This window comes from Silurus aristotelis (genome assembly GCF_946808225.1).
Source record: "Silurus aristotelis genome assembly, chromosome: 14".
Lineage (NCBI taxonomy): Eukaryota > Metazoa > Chordata > Actinopteri > Siluriformes > Siluridae > Silurus > Silurus aristotelis.
The window spans coordinates 12,418,906-12,439,037 of NC_139587.1; the positions used below are offsets into that span (position 1 = coordinate 12,418,906).

General features: G+C 36.2%; 1 protein-coding gene and 1 long non-coding RNA gene across 5 annotated transcripts in view; one reads left to right on the top strand and one right to left on the bottom strand.

Annotated features, from left to right (window-relative positions):
• Positions 1–20,132, top strand: part of diaph2 (diaphanous-related formin 2) — a 322,782-nt gene that overhangs the window by 149,742 nt on the left and 152,908 nt on the right. For all 4 annotated transcript variants that reach the window (XM_083560215.1, XM_083560212.1, XM_083560213.1 and 1 more), the window contains 2 exons: positions 2,672–2,911; positions 10,259–10,388. In XM_083560215.1, the coding sequence (XP_083416341.1) occupies positions 2,672–2,911; positions 10,259–10,388 (370 nt within the window). The remainder of the gene's footprint in view (positions 1–2,671; positions 2,912–10,258; positions 10,389–20,132) is intronic.
• The window catches only part of LOC310736741, a 311,461-nt gene that overhangs the window by 144,934 nt on the left and 146,395 nt on the right, over positions 1–20,132 (bottom strand). The gene's annotated exons all lie outside the window — the stretch shown is intronic.

Sequence of the window (20,132 nt, forward strand, 5' to 3'; positions counted from 1 at the left end):
AGAGTAGATGAAGACAGAAAACAGCTTCCATTTATACTATGTATAAAACTACATAGTAATTTATAATTAAACAGCCAAAATATAATCATGTTTTAGTCTAAACAGTGGTTTTTGAGGCATGGCTTGATTCTTTTGTTTATTACATAAAGATTTTTAGTAATCATTAATAATTTGTTCTTATTTTACACTGTACAAACTGCTTGCAAATTTCCTTAATGTATTGTCTTCAATTATAGATTTTTAGGATCCTCACTATTACCAGTATTGACTCTAAAGCATTATTTATTTTGAATTGAAAATATATGACTATAAAAAAATGTATATAACAGTGCCCTGGAGTGAATAAAGTTATTGTGTATAGTGAATAGTGTTGAGATTGCAAGACAAATGGTCTTAAAGGGTGCTAATTTTAATTCAAAGGATTTCAACCTTTTGGTTAATGAATCCATGCCTGAAATACAGATAGACACAGAAGACTTTCAACGTGCATTATTTATTATAATAATCTGTGTATAAACTTGACTTCTGAAATACTTAATAGCATATACTTGATGATTATTATTTAAATTTAATTTGCTTTCAAACTTTTGTAGTTCCAGTTAAGCACATTTTATGGAAACGTGCTGTCATGTCTTTCTCTAGTTTTCAGCTGTCCGATCTATATCCAGATTCTTGTTCTTGTATGACAGAAATGGAACCTGATGTGTTTTTCTGCTGTTGTTGCCCATCCACCTCAAGGTGGTGCATTCTAAAAATCTGTTCTGATCTCCCCAGTTGTAAAAAGTGCTTATTTGAGTTTCTCTTTAAAATATTTTCTGCATCATATATAAAGTCTATTCACAGTTGTTTTAATTCTCAGAGGAGCTGTTTCTGATATAATCTGGACCAACAGCTATGATACAGTGAGAGTTACAGTTTCTCCCAATTTTGATGTTTGCTGTGAACATCAGCTGAAGCACTTGCTCTTTTTTTGCACAATTTTATGCATTGTGCTGCTGCAATATGATTGTTGGATGATAATTGTTTTCTGTTTTAATCCTAAAACCAGTAAGTGAGGTATAGGTGCAGATGAGGGTTTAAAAGCACTCATTAATTAACATATTAACCACAAACATGACTCCTGTGTATAATTTTAGTGCATTTGTATTATATAATCCAATTTATATAAGTAATCTAAAAAGGTAAATAAAGTAAAAAATGAATAAATATGGTCAACTGCATTTGCCAGGCCTTCTTTTCATGCCTTTGTTGTCTGCAAACTCTATCCAATGTACAGTGCCTGGCAACTTATTATGTAGCACTTAAGTCTTTGGTACACCTAAAGTCTAAATATGTGTACTAATAGGTAATAATTTTAAGAGCAACCACATATGGCCAGAAAGGTTGAATGTACCAATATTTCTGTTCATACAGTGGTGTGAAAAATTGTTTGCCCCTTCCTGATTTATTTTTTTATTTTTTTTTATTTTTTGCATGTTTGTCACACTTTAATGTTTCAGATCATCAAACTAATTTAAATATTAGTCAAAGATAACACAAGTGAACACATCATGCAGTTTGTAAATGAAGGTTTTTTATCATTGAGGGAAAACAAAATCCAAAACGACATGCCCCTGTGTGAAAACGTGCTTGCACACAGCAAAAAAAACCGTAAAGGCTTATCTCAGTTTTGCTAGAAAACATCTGATGATCCCCAAGACTTTTGGAAAAATACTCTGTGGACTGATAAGACAAAAGTTTAACTTTTTGGAAGGTGTGTGTCCCATTACGTCTGGTGTAAAAGTAACACAGCATTTCAGAAAAAGAACATCATACCAACAGTAAAATATGGTGGTGGTAGTGTGATGGTCTGGGGCTGTTTTGCTGCTTCAGGACCTGGAAGACTTGCTGCGATAAATGGAACCATGAATTCTGCTGTTTGCCAAAAAATCCTGAAGGAGAATATCCGGCCATCTGTTCGTGATCTCAAGCAGAAGCAAACTTGGGTTCTGCAGCAGGACATTGATCCAAAACACACCAGCATGTACACCTCTGAATGGCTGAAGAAAAACAAAATGATGACTTTGGAGTGGCCTAGTCAAAGTCCTGACCTGAATCCTATTGAGATGCTGTGGCATGACCTTAAAAATGCGCTTCATGCTCGAAAACCCTCCAATGTGGCTGAATTACAACAATTCTGCTTAGATAGGTGGACCAATATTCCTCCACAATGCTGTAACAGACTCATTGCTGGTTATTGCAAACGCTTGGTTGCAGTTGTTGCTGCTAAGGGTGTCCCAACCAGTTATTAGGATTAGGGGCAAACACTTTTTCACACAGGGCCATGTAGTTTTGGATTTTGTTTTCCCTCAATAATAAAAACCTTCTTTTGAAAACTGCATGTTGTGTTCACTTGTTATCTTTTACTAATATTTAAATTGGTTTTATGATTTGAAACATTAAAGTGTACAAAAAAAATAAGAAATCATGAAGTGTTTTTCACACCACTGTATAATGCAGCTTTTATGTCTTTTTTGCAAATTAGTATTATAACTATTTGTTTTTATTTTTCCTCAATAATAGCATTTGCTCAATATGTACATAGACAATGGATATACAGGCATTATATTCAAGATGATGAACATATACATCTTTGATTTATGTCTTTATTTATAATCATCTTCATTTGTAGATGAGCTCAGTGAAGCTGTTGCGCCCTCGTCTGAATGGAATCCTGTTCAAGCTGACATTTGAGGAGCAAGTAAACAACATTCGTCCTGACATCATGAATGTCACTTTTGCATGTGAGGAAGTGAAGAAAAGTGAGGGGTTCAGCAGGCTACTAGAATTGGTACTGCTTGTGGGAAACTACATGAACGCCGGCTCACGAAATGCTCAGACGTTTGGGTTTAACATCAACTTCCTCTGCAAGGTACCATGTCATATATTAGTATTTCTGTTTACTCTTTATACTCTCATAATTTAATTACATTTTTAAATGGTTATAAAAATCTAGCTCTGGGTTCAGAGTGCTTTCTTTTGTATTATTAGTTGAGCTGATTGGTTGGCTGGAGATCCTGCAGAAGCTTTAAAGATCCTGTTGACCTGGTTTCATACAGTAATTGGTTTCTTGCTATTATCTATATCACAGGTGTTAAATTAAAGGCCTGTGGGCCACACTGGGCCTGCCACCTCATTTAATGTGGCAGGGATTTATTTCATTCTGATTGCACCATCGTATTCTCATCTTATTTATTGTTGCCCACAAGCTAATTTTACAAATGTAGAAAAGAAGATGAACAGAGAGGCTCACTGACCAATCAGTTTACACTTTCCTTGTGAATATTAAGAATTTTCCACTGCCAGCTTATGACATTTTGAAAATGTGCATCCTGTGAAAGTTAAAATAGACGAAAATATTTCATGAGAGATAGACATTTAAGTACATGTTTGTGCTTAACATAGAAACATAGTGTGTCTAATTTGCAAGAGTGCAGTGTAAAAGAAAGCCGTTACAGCAATACTAAAGAAGTTATTTATGTTGGCATTATAACACCAAACACACACACACACACACGAATATGCAAGCAAGGACACTGTCTCTTTGAAATGAAAAACTGGATGTCTATATTAGAGACTATTTTATACAAATATTGATTAATGAACTGCTTAGATAAATTGTAAATAAACTATATTAGAATTAGAAAACCCTAACAATTTTTGTCTCTTCCTGAAAGTTTTAGTACCCGTTGGAGATCCACAGGATACTTGAGAAAAGTGATTTATCTGTAACATTACGTGCTGTGATGAGACAGAAGGTGGGCTTTGTGCATACGTGTGGTTAGCTTCAGCTTAACCTGTCCTTGGTTTTGTTATATAGAGTAATTTACAATGGCAATCTACCAAGCTAAAAAGATTTTTCAAGAAATTATGAATTAATGACTGTAAATACAGAAGTTTCATGGCTGAAAAGACAGAAGGTTTTTCTTGATTCTTTCGAAAGATTAAACTAAGATTACCTTTTTTGTAGTTTGTAGAAGGAAAGGAAGGGCTTATGTTTAAAAGCACCTACATTATCTGTCAAACATGGAGGCTGTGTTATGTCATAGACATTTCTGATACCAATAGTACTGGTTCAATGTACAGATCAGTACTTTCTGCCCAAATTATATGAAATGCTAAACAACTAACACTTCTTTAACACTTGTGAGTAATACATACTATTAAAAGCAGCAGAAGAGTTTGTTTAGGCAAATAAGTGGGATGTTCTTAAATGGTTGTTATTTGACCCCAACCCATTTGAGAATGCTTTGATTTACTAAAGGCAGAAAAGATCCACAAACAAGCAGCAACTGAAGGCAGCTGAACCTTAATCGTTAATTTGTCTGATCACTTTTGAACCTGTGAAAATGTAGGGACTTTTTTTTCCCCAATTTCCTTGTGACCAACGCTTAATGATTGGTTAAATACAGAGGTAAAATTACAAGTTTTGTGCCACTGTCCAGATACTTATGGCTGACTGTATATGTAGTTAACTCAAAAAGTTATATACACCAATCTCAGGTTTCCAGCTCTACACATTTAATGTTACCATTGTTACCAAGGAACTTAGGACATCTACTTCAAACAACTGATAATGTAACAATAATTTTTTATGTAATTTACTATATCAGAGTTCCAGTGGGTTTACATTAATGATTTTAAATGTCTATTTAAACTGTATGGAAATTCCATAAATGTCTATTGACATTTGACGTTGACGTTTTTTTGAATATTCTATTTGTCATTATTGCAATTTAATGTTAGCACAATTGCTGCTGTAAAAGGGACTTCATACCAGTGCTTTGCCTTTGAAAATTCTGGTAACTCATGCCCAGAAAATGTCCTCCTCAGATGCAATTTCCAAAATATCTGTAGAAACTGTAAGCATCTGTTTAGACATTTGTATACAGTGGTGCAAAAAAGTATTTAGTCAGCCACCAATTGTGTAAGTTCTCCCACTTAAAAAGATGAGAGAGGCCTGTAATTTTCATCATAGGTACACTTCAACTATGAGAGATAAAATGAGAACAAAAAAATCCTGAAAATCACATTATCTGATTTTTAAATAATTTATTTGCAAATTATGGTGGAAAATAAGTATTTGGTCAACAAAAGTTTATCTCAATACTTTTTTATATACCCTTTGTTGGCAATGACAGATCAAACGTTTCCTGTAAGTCTCCAAAAGGTTTTTACACACTGTTGCTGGTAGTTTGGCCCATTTCTCCATGCAGATCTCCTCTAGAGCAGTGATGATTTGGGGCTGTCGCTGGGCAACACGGATTTTTAACTCCCTCCAAAGATTTTTTATTGGGTTGATATCTGGAGACTGGCTAGGCCACTACAGGACCTTGAAATGCTTCTTACGAAGCCACTCCTTCGTTGCCCGGGCGGTGTGTTTGGGATCATTGTCATGACGTTTCATCTTCAATGCCCTTCCTGATGGAAGGAGGTTTTCACTCAAAATCTCACGATACATGGCCCCATTCATTCTTTCCTTTACAAAGATCAGTTGTCCCTGTCCCTTTGCAGAAAAACAGCCCTAAAGCATAATGTTTCCACCTCCATGCAACTCAGCATTCTTTCTCCTCCAAACATGACCAAGTTGACTTTTTACCAAAAAGTTCTATTTTGGTTTCATCTGACCATATGACATTCTCCCAATCCTCTTCTGGATCATCCAAATGCTCTCTAGCAAATTTCAGACGGGCCCGGACATGTACTGGCTCAAGCAGGGGACACATCTGGCACTGCAGGGTTTGAGTCCCTGGTGGCGTAGTGTGTTACTGATGGTAGCCTTTTTTACTTTGGTCCCAGCTCTCTGTAGGTCATTCATTAGGTCCCCCCGTGTGGTTCTGGGATTTTTGCTCACCGTTCTTGTGATCATTTTGACCCCACAAGGTGAGATCTTGCGTGGAGCCCCAGATCGAGGGATATTATCAGTGGTCTTGTATGTCTTCCATTTTCAAATAATTGCTCCCACAGTTGATTTCTTCACACCAAGCTGCTTACCTATTGCAGATTCAGTCCTCCCAGCCTGGTGCAGGTCTACAATTTTGTTTCTGGTGTCCTTTGACAGCTCTTTGGTCTTGGCCATAGTGAAGTTTGGAGTCTGACAGTTTGAGGTTGTGGACACGTGTCTTTTATACATTCAAATATTGAGTTCAAACTTGCACAATTGGTGGCTGACTAAATACTTTTTTGCCCCACTCTACATATAAATAAATAACACCAAAGAAATGGGTGATGGAGAAAGATTTATCATATACCAAAGCATGTGCTGTGCCTGTCAAAAGTTTGGAAACACCTAGTACTAGTTTTTTTCAGAAATAAATGCATATTCATTTTGTTTATATGCAGCTATCTAGGTAATTAATTTACTTTGACCAAACAAATATATAAATGTACAGATGTTAAACTTTGTTTTCATCAAAAAGAAAAATAAATAAATTAATTAATTAATTAATAATAATAATAAAAAGAACTTCCTTACCATGAAAAACAGATTTGCATACTCTTGGCATCCAGATAGTTAGATGAAATACTTTACCACACCTTTTGTGAAACTTGCACAAAAGATGTTTTTCACTAGTTGGATATTGCTTTCTGATGCCATTCTGGGCAGGCCATTCCATGATAGATAGCATTCTGGCTGACTTTGTGGCCTCACTTACTAAGCTTGTACGCTATGCCTCAGTTCATACTCTTGTTGTATGGTGAAGTTGATTCCACTTAGCTGAAATTAAATGGTTTTAAAGAATGATAGTCATGATGGGTCATTATTGCTTTCACCAAGAATAAGTCTCCTGTTCCAAAACAACACTAAATCAAAGCTCACACCTCCATTTTTAAATGTGAGTGTAAAGCAGTCTGGTAATATTTGGTGTAACCACCTTTTGCCTGGATACCTTCTGCACAGATACATTCTGTACATCAAATGTTAATTTAGGCCAGGGCTGGCACAGATCAACTTATAATTTTATTTTTTTGGCCCAGCAAATACCCAGACACAGGACTCATTTTCATGTCAGCTCTAAATGAGGCAGATTAAGTCACAGTTAGAAAAACACCTCTGCTTCTCCTAGGTAAATGTGGTCCAGATCACTTAGCTTTATTCCTATTTGAGTGCTAATTAATCATTAACACATTTAAGCATACATTATTAGTATTTGTTTAACTTATATAAAATGCTGTCTTAATTAATTTAACAGATATAATGCCTAAACAGTGTTTAAATGTTAAAATACAAAAACAGTTTATTCCCATTGTGAAATATTTGTATCTCGCTGTTATTACCAGAAACATTATATTTCACGGGCATAACCCGACAGTAATATTTATTTTTTTGGTCATAGTTTCATAGAGGAGATATGCACTTTCAGATTGGTGTCTATTAGATTCAAGCACACAAAAGCAAGACTGTGACTATGAAGAAAATCTTGTGTAAACAATATTTTCTTTAAAAATATCTAACATAGAGCCTTTTATTGGATCATTATTGCATGAATACTTTTTAGAGAGGAGGATGTGATCTGGCTCACCCATAGCTTCTGATCAAAATTCCACCCACATAGTCGTTGGTAAGTCATTAGTACATGACTTAATTAAATATCCTTTCCCTTTCCCATTATCAGCATGATTTTATTTTGGAGATTGAAAGATGGCTTATAAATTTTATCCTTTTGCCATGGTGTTTTTTTTTATGTATCGCACATCACCATTTTCTCTTCATCTTACTTAATTCACACCTAATTTAGCTTTTCTGTATATTATCTCTAGATTTTTATCTTTTTATTTGCTGATGCACTGCTACATATTTTTATTGACATAGTTTGTGTCACTTTGTCTTTTTTTTTATGGTATTTATGTATTTTCAGCACTTAGTGTGCACACGCCTTTTATGTAATTGGGGCAGAATATTTTTGTTTCATTAGAGAAAATCTTTATAGAAAGCTTTACTAATCTAATAAATAAGGCCTAATGTTAGTTTAGATTAAATAGACACAGTCTTTTTTGTTTTAGATGTAACAGATAAAAACAAGCGAGCATATAATGATGACAGTTTGTGGTGCAACAATAAACAAATTACAATAAAAAAAATTAATTATTCAGAGTAAGCAGATGATTGATCCTCATTTAATAATCGTGTGAGTGAGATGAGAGCATTTATGTGTGGCGTATATGTCTGAGAGAGCAGTATTTATGAGGCATGTGTTCACATTGGGGGTGAGAGGAGCATTGTGGCAAGGTTTTATTATTACTGGGTTGGGCACACTGAGGTGGGTGGTGCTAATTAGCTCTCTCTGCATGGTGCTTGAGCTATAATCACAAAAGAAAATTAATATGGAACAAATTACTGAAGTGGCAGTCATATTCCTGGACCCCTGACTGACATTCTGCTGTGTTTTGCTGGTTCAGCCTCTGTCTTTTAATTGGGTGACTTTTTAATGTCTGTTCCAGTAAATTTATTTTAAGCCCATGTGTAACTAATTTAACATGTTTATCTGATAATGACATATTAACTAATGTAAATATGAATATATTACTTTAATTTTCAAAATGTAACCATTCATAATCGGAGTCACGCTCTGCTGCACTGTCTTCCTTAATTGGGTAGCGTGCCATTGTCTGTAGAAAGTCAGTGTAATTCATAAAGCATGGTTCAAGTTTTATCGCATTAGTGTAGGGTGTGTGTGTGTGTGTGTGTGAGTAGACCCGTTGCAGTTTAGAATGACATCTTTCTCTTTTTGGTATGACTATAAATAGAGTATTTTAACTTGTTGCCATAGCTATAGTGGTAAAATAATGTGTTTTAAGCCCATTACTACCAGTTGGAGACCATGCTATACAATTTTTTCTGGGTTTACTAATGAGAAGATTTATCAAGATTGTGCCATAATTTCGAATTTTTTATTTCTTCTTTTTTTATGCAAAATGTGAATCCATTATGATTCTTTTGTGATTTTCTGAAGTTGCTATTAATTTCAAATAGCACACAAATGGATTCATGTTGTTTTCAACTCCTTCTTTTGCTTAATTGGAAGTTGTGCAGTAATTAGTTTAAAATCAGAAGCAGAAAGAACTTTATTGCCAAGTATGTTTGCACTAAAACAAATTTGTTTTAGTGACAAAAATAATCTTAATATGCCAGTATTTAAAGTTTATATACATAGGACCCACAGTGGCAAAAATTCTGTTAATCTGAACAGTTAAGCACGTGGAAGTTGAAATGATCTCCAAAAAGCATAAAATTACATATGAAATATTTCCTTTATATTTTAAACATTGTTTTTTTTATTTTAATTTTATTTCCATCTTTTCCTTTTTTAAAAATAACAGTAAAAGAAAAGGGCTCCCTGCATAGTCAGTACCTAGTAGCACCCCCTTTAGCAAGTAAATGGTTTTTGTAGCCAGCCAAGTGTCTTTCAGTTCTTGTTTGAGGGAATTTCACCCATTCTTCCTTACAAAAGTCTATCTCCAGATTTCCAATTATGTTTAGTTCAGGAGGCTGTGAGGGCCTTGGCAAAACCTTCAGGTGCGCCTCTTGAGGTAGTCCATCGTGGATTTTAAGGTGTGTTTAGGATCATTATCCATTTTTAAAAGCTATTTTAAAGCTAACCTTTTTTTGAACTGTAGCTTTTTTACAGATGGTGTGATGTTTACTTTTAGAATTTTTTGAAATGTAATTGAATCCCTTCTTCCCTCTACCCATAAACAGTTCAACAGTTGGACTGGTATTCTTTTCATGAATTTATGTGCTTTTTGTTCTTCAAAAATACCCTAACTTATTGCGGCCAAAGAGTTCTATTTTAACCTTATCGGCTTGTCTAAATGTTCTTTTGCAAAATTCACATACTGAATTTTTTGGTGAGGTTTTCTTCTGATGATTCTTCCATGAAGATCATATTTGTGCAGGTTTTACTAAACATTTGAACGGTGTACCACAACTTCAGAGTTTGCCAAATCTTCCTGGAGGTCTTTTGCAATCAAACGGGGGTCCTGACTTGCTTTTATAGCAATCCTACGAGCAGTTTTCTCTGATATTTTTCTTGGTCTTCCAGACCTTATCTTGACCTCCATTGTTCCTGTTAACTGCAATTTCTTAATTACATTCCGAACTGAGGAAACCTGTAAACCTGAGGAGCGCCCACATTTTCACATACTACTGTGTATGTTATACTACATGTTGGTATAATTTCAATAACTAAATTTCTGCAATCATCTAAATTTTTCATAGCTTCGGGACACAAAGTCAACAGATCAGAATTCAACACTTATGCATTTCTTGGCTGAAAAGAGTGAGGAGATGTATCCAGAGATCCTAAAGTTCCCTGATGAACTGGAGCATGTGGAGAATGCCAGCAAAGGTAAGGTACTTCTTTACGCAATATACGCAATGGCATACATTCTTTTTACAATTCACAGTTTGGCATAGGTGTTTATAGCTATACATAAAGATGCAAATCTTTTAAATTACAATTGTACTGTACCAATTTGTGCTAAGTCCAAGGGATATATGCTGGTTGATTAGTGTAAATATCTTAATTCATATATTTTAACATGAATACCCATTCATTGCAGTGTTGCAGTGCACTTCTGTTTTCACCTGGTGCTCACTGGCCATCATTTTAATGCATCTCTTATTGTTTTGTATGTATTGATGTCTAATAAATATGGCAATTAGTATTAAAAATGCTGTAGTTAGGCCAATGTTTTCTTTGTGTTGCAGGGATGTGTAGGCTTGTGTTGAATGTTTTATGTCTTTTTTTTAGGAAGTTATTTGCCAGTAGCAGAAGATCTCTTTAGCCAATTATTTTGATTAATTTGTTTAACAGTATAACCCTGCAGATTAGAAACAGCCTGGCATAACAAATGGAATAAGAATGAATTTAAATGAATAACATTTTAATTGTCATATAGCACTTTTAATTTTGTTATGCATTTAATGCTGTTAAAGTTTTGAATAGTGCACATATCCTTTAATAAGAATTGCATTTCATAATATTTCTGGTGCAATAAGAGAATCTAATTGAAACACGGGGGGTCCTTTATTTAATTAAAATTGATAATACAGTTTAAGAATCTAGAATAAGGTTACAGAATGTCTTAAAAAGTGGAAGGATAAGTTTCAATGCAGAGCGCACAGACATATTTGTGGCACTTGAAATTGTATTCTGTGATATGCGAATGATTGTTGGTTTGGCCATTCTGCTAATTATCTTTTCAGTAAACTATTCTTTTTTTAAATTTCTTTTAATGAAGTGTCTGGTTAAGCCCATTTAGACAGGGTTATGGGTGGCCAAGGCTCATTAATGAACGTGGGGAACAAAGGCTAGCCCATGTGGTCCGATCCAACAGACAAGCAACTGTAGCTCAAATTGCTGAAGAATTAATGCTGTTAATGCTCGATGGGTCAGGACTGTTTTGGCAGCAAAAGAGGGACCAACACAATATTAGACAGGTGTTCATAATGTTATGCCTGATCTGTGGCCATAAAGTTATGCCTGGTAGGTGTATGTTATATCTTCCAAGACGCTCAAGTAGACCGAATGTCTGCTAGAGGAGACGATATAAGGCATGGAAAAATAGTTGGTTTAGAGACATTCTTACCCTTCACCCTTTTGGATAGCTGTGGCCTGGCTGAAGCTAATTGTGTAGGTAAGTAATAAATATAACCTTATTTTGCTTAAGAGCATTTTTATTAAAGATATTAAAAGGATAAAATCTGTATTCAATTTAGAACAGCTCTGACAGGAAAAGTATGGCTTTCCTGAAAATGGTGAATAAAAAAAAGCCTTTCCGAAAATATAATTGACAGCATTGCTTACGTTTGCAAAAGTGCCTCTGAAAGAATATCCTGGAAAAATTGACAAGAACCAAACATGTCACCAAAAACTCTACATGTCAAGTGACAAGCATGGTAGTGGAGGGTTGATGGAAAGGTGTCTGTGTAGCTGCAGACCACTTAGAGTTTAACTGTATTAACTGTAGCCCATGTTTAATGCAAAACATCTAAACTGGGCATGTGGGCATCAAAACTGAATTGACAAATGGAATTTGCATGGTCTGACAAATCACATTTTCTTTTACTTCCTGACAGAGGTATTTCCCAATAGCAGTGGCCTTTTCAACAGGATAAGGTACTCTGTCTACAAAAATTGATCAGTATTTAAGAAGAGTTTCAGTGTTCCAATTGGCATTCAGATTTCTAAGATTTTAGTCTAATTCAGCAAGTGTAGGATGTGTCTTGACTTATACAGACACATAACATGCTACATGATTTGTAGTTAGTTGTTCTCTCACTAATGTTTTTACTATATAAAATAATTTTTCGGCTTTTCTTATTACGGCTTGCCACAGTGGATCATCTGTCTCCATACCCCCTGTCCTCTACATCTGCCTCTTAAAACCCAACCACCTGCATGTCTTCCCTCACCACATCCATAAACCTCCTCCTTGGCCTTCCTCTTTTCCTTCTTCCTGGTGGCTTCATTCTCAGCATTCTCCTACCGATATACCCAATGTCCCTCCCCTGCACATGTCCAAACCATCTCAATCTCGCCTCCCTCACCTTGTCTCCAAAATGTCCTACATGTACTGTCCCTCTAATAAACTCATTTATTAAAACCTCAACATCTTCAGCTCCGCTACCTCTAGCTCCACCTTGTGTCTTTTGCTCAATGCCACTGTCTCTAAACCATACATCATCACAGGTCACACCACAGCCCTGTACACTTTCCCTTTCACTCTTGCAGATACTCTTCTATCACAAATCACTCCTGCCACTCTTCTCCACCCACTGCACCCTGCCTTCACTCTTTTCTTCACTTCTCAAACACACTCTCCATTACTTTGCACTGTTGACCCCAGGTACCTGAACTCCTCCACCTTCTCCAACTCTTCTCCTCACAACTGCCCCACTCCACTGCCCTCCATCTCATTCACACACACATGCAATCTGTATTATTCCTACTGACTTTCATTCCCCTTCTCTCCAGCGCATGACTCCGGCTCTCCAGTCTCATCTCAACCTGCTCCCTACTCTCACCACAAATAACAATATTTTCCACAAACAATATAGTCCATGGAGACTTCTGTCTAACTTGTCCGTTAGCCTGTCCATCACCACTGCAAACAGGAAAGGGCTCAGAGCCGATCCTTGATGCAGTCCAACCTCCACCTTGAACCAGTCATTTCTACTGCACACTTCACTGCTGTCACACTGTCCTCATACAGGTCCTGCACCACCCTCACATACTTCTCTGACACACTTGACTTCCTCATAAAATACCACAACTTATCTCTCACCACCCTGTCGTACGCTTTCTCTCAATTCACAAACACACAATGCAACTCCTTCTAACCTTCTCTATACTTCTTCATCCATATCTACAGTACAGACCAAAAGTTTGGACACACCATCTCATTCAAAGAGTTTTCTTTATTTTCATGACTATGAAAATTGTAGATTCATACTGAAGGCATCAAAACTATGAATTAACACGTGGAATTATATATGGAATTATATACATAACAAAAAAGTGTGAAACAACTGAAAAATGTCATAGTCTAGGTTCTTCAAAGTAGCCACCTTTTGCTTTGATTACTGCTTTGCACACTCTTGGCATTCTCTTGATGAGCTTCAAGAGGTAGTCACCTGAAATGGTCTTCCAACAGTCTTGAAGGAGTTCCCCGAGAGATGCTTGGCACTTGTTGGCCCTTTTGCCTTCACTCTGCGGTCCAGCTCACCCCTAAACCATCTCGATTGGGTTCAGGTCCGGTGACTGTGGAGGCTAGGTCATCTGGCACAGCACCCCATCACTCTCCTTCTTGGTCAAATAGCCCTTGATGCCTTCAGTGTGACTCTACAATTTTCATAGTCATGAAAATAAAGAAAACTCTTTGACTGAGAAGGTGTGTACAAACTTTTGGTATACTGTATATATACATCCATAGCAAATAATGCGTCTGTGGTGCTCTTCTCTCAGCCTGGCTTCCACTACTCTTTCCCATAACTTCATGGTGTGACTTTTATTCCCCTGTAGTTACTGCAGGTCTGCATTCATTCATCCTTTTCATTCATTTTCTCCCGCTTATCCGTAATTCGGGTCGCAGGGGCAGCAGTCTAAGCAGGCCCCCGCCTTTGACTGCTGCCCAATCCCCACAGCACCGTCCCTTACGGTCCCTCCTGCAGGTGGTGAGCCCACGGGAAGGCGGTCCCACGTCACTCCGACGTCACGGACCTTGATATTTCCCTCGTAAGGGACCCCTGGAGCATAGAGGGTTAAGGGCCTTGCTCAAGGGCCCAAGAGTGGCAGCTTAGCGATACCGGGGCTTGAACCCCAGACCTTCTGATCGGCAACCCAGCGCCTTAACCGCTGGAGCCACCACTCCCCCTCTGTGTCATCTGGTCCAACCGACTTTCCACTGTTCATCCTCTTAATTGCTGCTCTCATTTCTTCCTTACTAATCCTATCCACATAGGATCCTCATCCACAAATTTCCTCATTAATCAGCTGCTCAAAATCCATCTTCTCAACACACTCTTCTCACTAGTCAACACATTTCCATCTCAATCCTTTATTGCTCTAACTTACAGCACATTCTTCCGAGCTCAGTCCCTCTGTCTGGCCAATCGATACAAATCCTTTTCTCCTTACTTAGTTTCCAACTTCTCATACAGCTTCTCATATGCCTTTTCTTTTTCTTTTGCCACATCCCTCTTTACCTGCTGCCACATCTCTTTGTACTCCTGCCTAGTTTTCTCATCACTCTGTCAATCCCATTTCTGTTTTGCCAACCTCTTTCTCTTTATGCTTTCCTGCACTTCCTCATTTCACCACCACATCTCTTTGTCTTCTTTTTTATTTCCAAATGTCACACGAAGTATATTTTTTTGTCTCCCTTATCAATTCTGCAGTAGTTGCCCAATCATCCAGCACCTCTTTACCACCACTGAGCCTCTGTCTGACCTCTTCTCTGAATCTCACACTACAGTGTTCCTCCTTCAGTTTCAACCATCTTATTCTTCTTTCCGTGTTCACTCTCCTCCTCTTCTTCTTCACCCCAAAACCATTCTACTGACCACCATCCGATGCTGTCTAGCTACATTGTCCCCTGCCAACACTTTACAGTCCCCAATCTCCTTCAGGTTGCGTCTCCTACATAGAACATATTTCACCTGTGTGCACCTTTCACCTATTTCCATACTTTTAGCAAAATCTACCACCATCTGCTCTTCCACATTCCTCTTCTTAAGGCCATACCTACCCATCACCTCCTCATCACCTCTGTTCCCTTCACCTACATGCCTATTTAAATCTGCCCCAATAAGCAGTCTACTATTACTAGCTACCCCTTCTACCACTTCATCTAACTCACTCCAGAATTTTTCCTTCTTCTCCATCTCACAACGGTTGTTGGTAACCTGGGCCTCGACCGATCTGGTATGAATTTCTCTTTCATGATCCACATATTTGATTTGGCAATCCTAATGGCTGGGTTCCATTGTGAAAATCTTAATACATTCCTGTATTTTTTTATATTTTCTGTACCACCTACTACAATTTTCTGCTCTCTAGCTGGGTTCTCTGAACTGTGTGTGATTGTCATTGACACATATGAGTAGACTTAATTTATCTCACTGTTCTACAGATTAACTTTCTTTCGGCTTCTCCCGTTAGGGGTCGCCACAGCGGATCCTCCGCACGTTTGATTTGGCACATGTTTTACGCTAACGCAACCCTCCCCAATTTATCCGGGCTTTGGACCGGCACTGAGAGTGGCTGGGGATGGTTCCCTGACCGGGGATTGAACCCGGGTCGCAGCGGAGAGAGCGCTGCATCTTAACCACTAGACCACCAGGGGACCGCCCCAATTAAATTGTGTTTGTGTTAATCCTGTATTCTATCTATGTAATATCTATCTATGTAAAATGTAATCTCATGTAGTATATCACAGATGATACTGCTGGCCAATTCCAAGCCCAAACATCCACAAGAAAACAGTTTATTCATTCTATTACTAACAAAGTAGCACTAAGGGCCATTATTGTCTGTGGCCCATGTCTGATGTGGAGCTTCAATTAGCTGTTGTTACCTTGTCTGTGTGGGCTTCCTATGTGAACTCCACTGTGGCAGCGGGTCAAGAGTGGAGGGCGGAGTCAGCCGAAAAATCTGACTGATGAGTCTAATCAGTGCGCTAATTCACTGTTTGGAGACCCTTTCACGCTTCTCTGCTTGGTGTGTCTCTTTCCCCTGAGGCTGGTGTCTTTCTTCTTTTAATTGGCTTCGCCAGACTGGAGAAAAAGTGCACTGATTAGTCTCATCAGTTACAGGTGTTACCTAACTGCTGCCACATCCATTTTTTTCATATCACCTAAAACATGCTGGTTCATCCTAATCTGAATGTAGAGTATATACTAAATATATATGAAACCTCAACAACAATAAAACTATAATGAAAGGACGTTTGCTGTCACCCAGATGAGGTTGGGTTCCCTTTTTTTTCTCGGTCCTCTTAAGGTTTCTTCCTCATACCATCTCAGGGAGTTTTTCTCTTGTCACAATTGCTTCTCATTAGGGATATATTTATGAGGGATAAACCTATAGGCACTAAACATAAATTCATATTTTACAGTGCTGTGAGAAAATATTTATCCCTTCTCGATTTTTTTATTGTTTTTTCACATTTGTCACTCTTGAATGATTTTCAGATCATCAAGCAAATTTTTATATTACACATTTATATTACACATGAGTAAACACAAAACAATTTTTTTAAATGATGATTTCATGCATTAAAGAAAAAAGCTGTCCAAAGCTGTTCAAACCTGCCTGGCCGCATGTGAAACAGTAATTGCCCCATAAACCTAATAAACCTAATGCCATATATTTTCTGCCATTGATTCACAACTCACTTTTCTAGCCAAACACCCCCAAAGCATGAGGCTACCCCCATGTTTCACATTTGGAATGGTAATTTTTTTTTAATTAAAGCTGAGATATTTCCCCCAAACATTTAACTGATTGTCATGATTAAACAGCTCGATTTTATTTTTAACTACAAACTTCTATCTAGCTAAATTAAATGCATGTTTTAGAATCGAGATTCCTTACTACAGCCTTTCTTGGTGGTATAGGAACTGTAATGGTCTATGTAAACATATATTGGGCCTTTTGGACCTTGAAGCCACCACCGTTTTTCATTTATTTTATTGTTGTCTTTGTCACAATATTGATCCTTAAGTTAATGTGTGCCTCCTTACTGAATAATGCAGTGTCTGTGTGGTCATATGAATATATTTGAAACTAGTTGTTTGGACAGCTTGTGGTAGTTCAGTTGATAGCAAATTGCTGTTAAGGAGAAGCTAAAATTCTAGTTCTACTAAGTAGAGTTCTACTTCTTTTGAGGTCTTGGTGGAGTTGCTTGAGATATTAATTATGACTTCTAAGTCATTTAGTAAGTTTGTCAAATCTTCCAGACTGTATAATGAGACTGTTTAATTTGGTTTATGTAGGAAAAGCAAAAAGAATGTTTGGTACATGAACTGTGTACGTGTAGTTAAATATATAAACCTTTGGCCTCAACTGTAAATATCCTAAATATACAAAATTGTGGAAATAGTGCAAATTACAATGTATTTCTCTTAATTGAATTTATTTATATATATATATATATATATATATATATATATATATATATATATATATATATATATATATATATATATATTTATATTTATATATATATATATAAAATCTTATTTTATTTTATTATTTTAATTTCTCATCTTAGTCACACTTTTTTATCGCAATTGTGTAAAATAATCTATTATTAACTGTATTTTTTCTATGTCTTTTTCCTTTTTGTTTCCCCTTCTATCCATTTAATAGTGCTCTACTTCACCAGAATATTTTCCACTATCACACCTGAAGAAAAACTCCCCCTGCAGATAATCCATAGAGATGTGCCCTACATTTCTCTCAAATCTGTCTACTGCTATCAAAAAGAAGGAAAAAACCATCCTTATCTTTCTCCAACATACATGCCAAACATTAAAATGCTGAGGGCAGCACAGTTTGACAGCTAAACAGACCATATATAGACTGATTTAAAAAACTGATTTAGGAATTTAAATCATATACATGAAAAAACGTTAATTTAATTTAATTCATGGAAAGGAGCTACATGTTGGTTAACATATATTTAGTGGGATCAGACAGATAAAGATCTGCAGATGGTGCTTTGGACATGTGCTAAAACACTTTCAAAGATCTTTTTTTTTTTTACAAAATATATTTGAATGATCTTAAGAATCAGTATGGGTTTCAGGGGGGAAAAGTAACATATGTACATTTAAATATTTAGTCAAAGTTATTCTTGATGCTGTAAAATTACCTAGTTTAAGGCAAATAAACAAAAAACATGCATGTGTTTCTTAAAAATGATAAACAACTGGGTGCTTCTAACAATTTGACAGGCACTTTATATTATTAAATAAAAAACACTGAGGTCAAAGAAAGTAACCACTACTACCACTATAAGTAATAATTATTGCTAGATTGAAGAAGGAGAAATATAATATAACACATTTATATTGTTGTATACATTGAATACCACATTATTTTATCTGTGTCTAATGGAATACAAAGGCAGTTTAATGTTCTCAGAGAACTAATTTAATGTAGAACAGTCATTCAATTTCTACCAGTAGACAATTAAACTTGTAGAAAAATGCTCTTTGGTAAGATGTACATTCCATTTTAAGTGAGATATGACATTCCACTGTAATAGACAATTATATATAATAATAATACATGATTGCTACTTATAATTGTTTAAAAGTCATTACTAGAATCTGGTATAAATGGGATTATCCCAAAGAGAGTGGTTGAAGGGTTACATATGAAATAGACAATATGAAAGATTTTTTTTTTCTTTCATATTGTCTATTTCATATGTAACACTTCAACCACTCTCTTTGGGATAATCCCATTTATACCAGATTCTAGCCATTTTCTTTTACCATAATGTTGGAAGTACAAAATTAGTAGTCCTTTTGTTGGAAGTACAATATTACTTTGTGCCTTTGTGCAAAAAGTGATATCCAGGAAGACATGGATTGCCAAGGTTGAAGTAGAAAAACTCTAGTCTACACAGCCTTTTTGATGAACTGGAATGCCAATTGTGTTCCAGACTCCATCTATTTTAAGTAAATTATTTTACTTAAAATGTAATTAAATAACAAAGAAATGTCTATTTTAGCTAGATTTGTTTCATGTATTCCATCGATTTTCCAATCAAAAATTAACTTAAGCCCTAAGCCTTTGGTGACTTTAAAAAGCCTTTTCAGGAATGTGCAAAGTTTTGTGGTTTAGTGATGCATAAGAGGCTTAGCTAAGTTTCTATAACTGTTTCTCTGAACCTTTAGTACATTTTTTTGATGAATCCATGGTTTCCATTAGCCAAACAGATTTCAGCAAACATTTATCAAGGAAAACACCCACGTCACATTCAGATTGGCCATTTTTACTTGCTATTCATGTTTGCATGTTGTAAACTAAAAAAAAAAAAAAAATTTCCTGCTCTATTTTTGTTCATGCTCCAGACATTTTGGGTCAATGCACCGAAACTTATGAAAATTTGCTTATATGTAAAAACCTAATTTTGTAAAATAGACTTAGGCTTTCTTCCAATTTTACACATTTGGTGAATTAAAGAAAAAAAGAAATCTAAATAAATTATTATTAAAATGTGTTGACATTTGTAAATGACATGCCAATCATTGCATTACAGACATGGATTTACCCAAACAGCTATAATATAGTTTTATTATTATTAATAGATTGTTTTGTACAAAATTTGTAATTCTTATTCACCAAATGCCTAATGTAAATGTTTAGGTTGGGTTGTTATCCGAAGGAGAAAGTAGTGAGTGTGTGAGTTACTTCTAAAACATCAACTTGCAATGGGTGAGGAGGCATAGGGTGCAGTCACCTTTATCCCAAAGGTGTTCAGTAGGTCTGATATCAGAGCTCTATAGCAGGCCACTCAAGATCTTTCCCTCAAAACCATGTAAACCATATATTTATTGAGCTTGCTTCATGCAC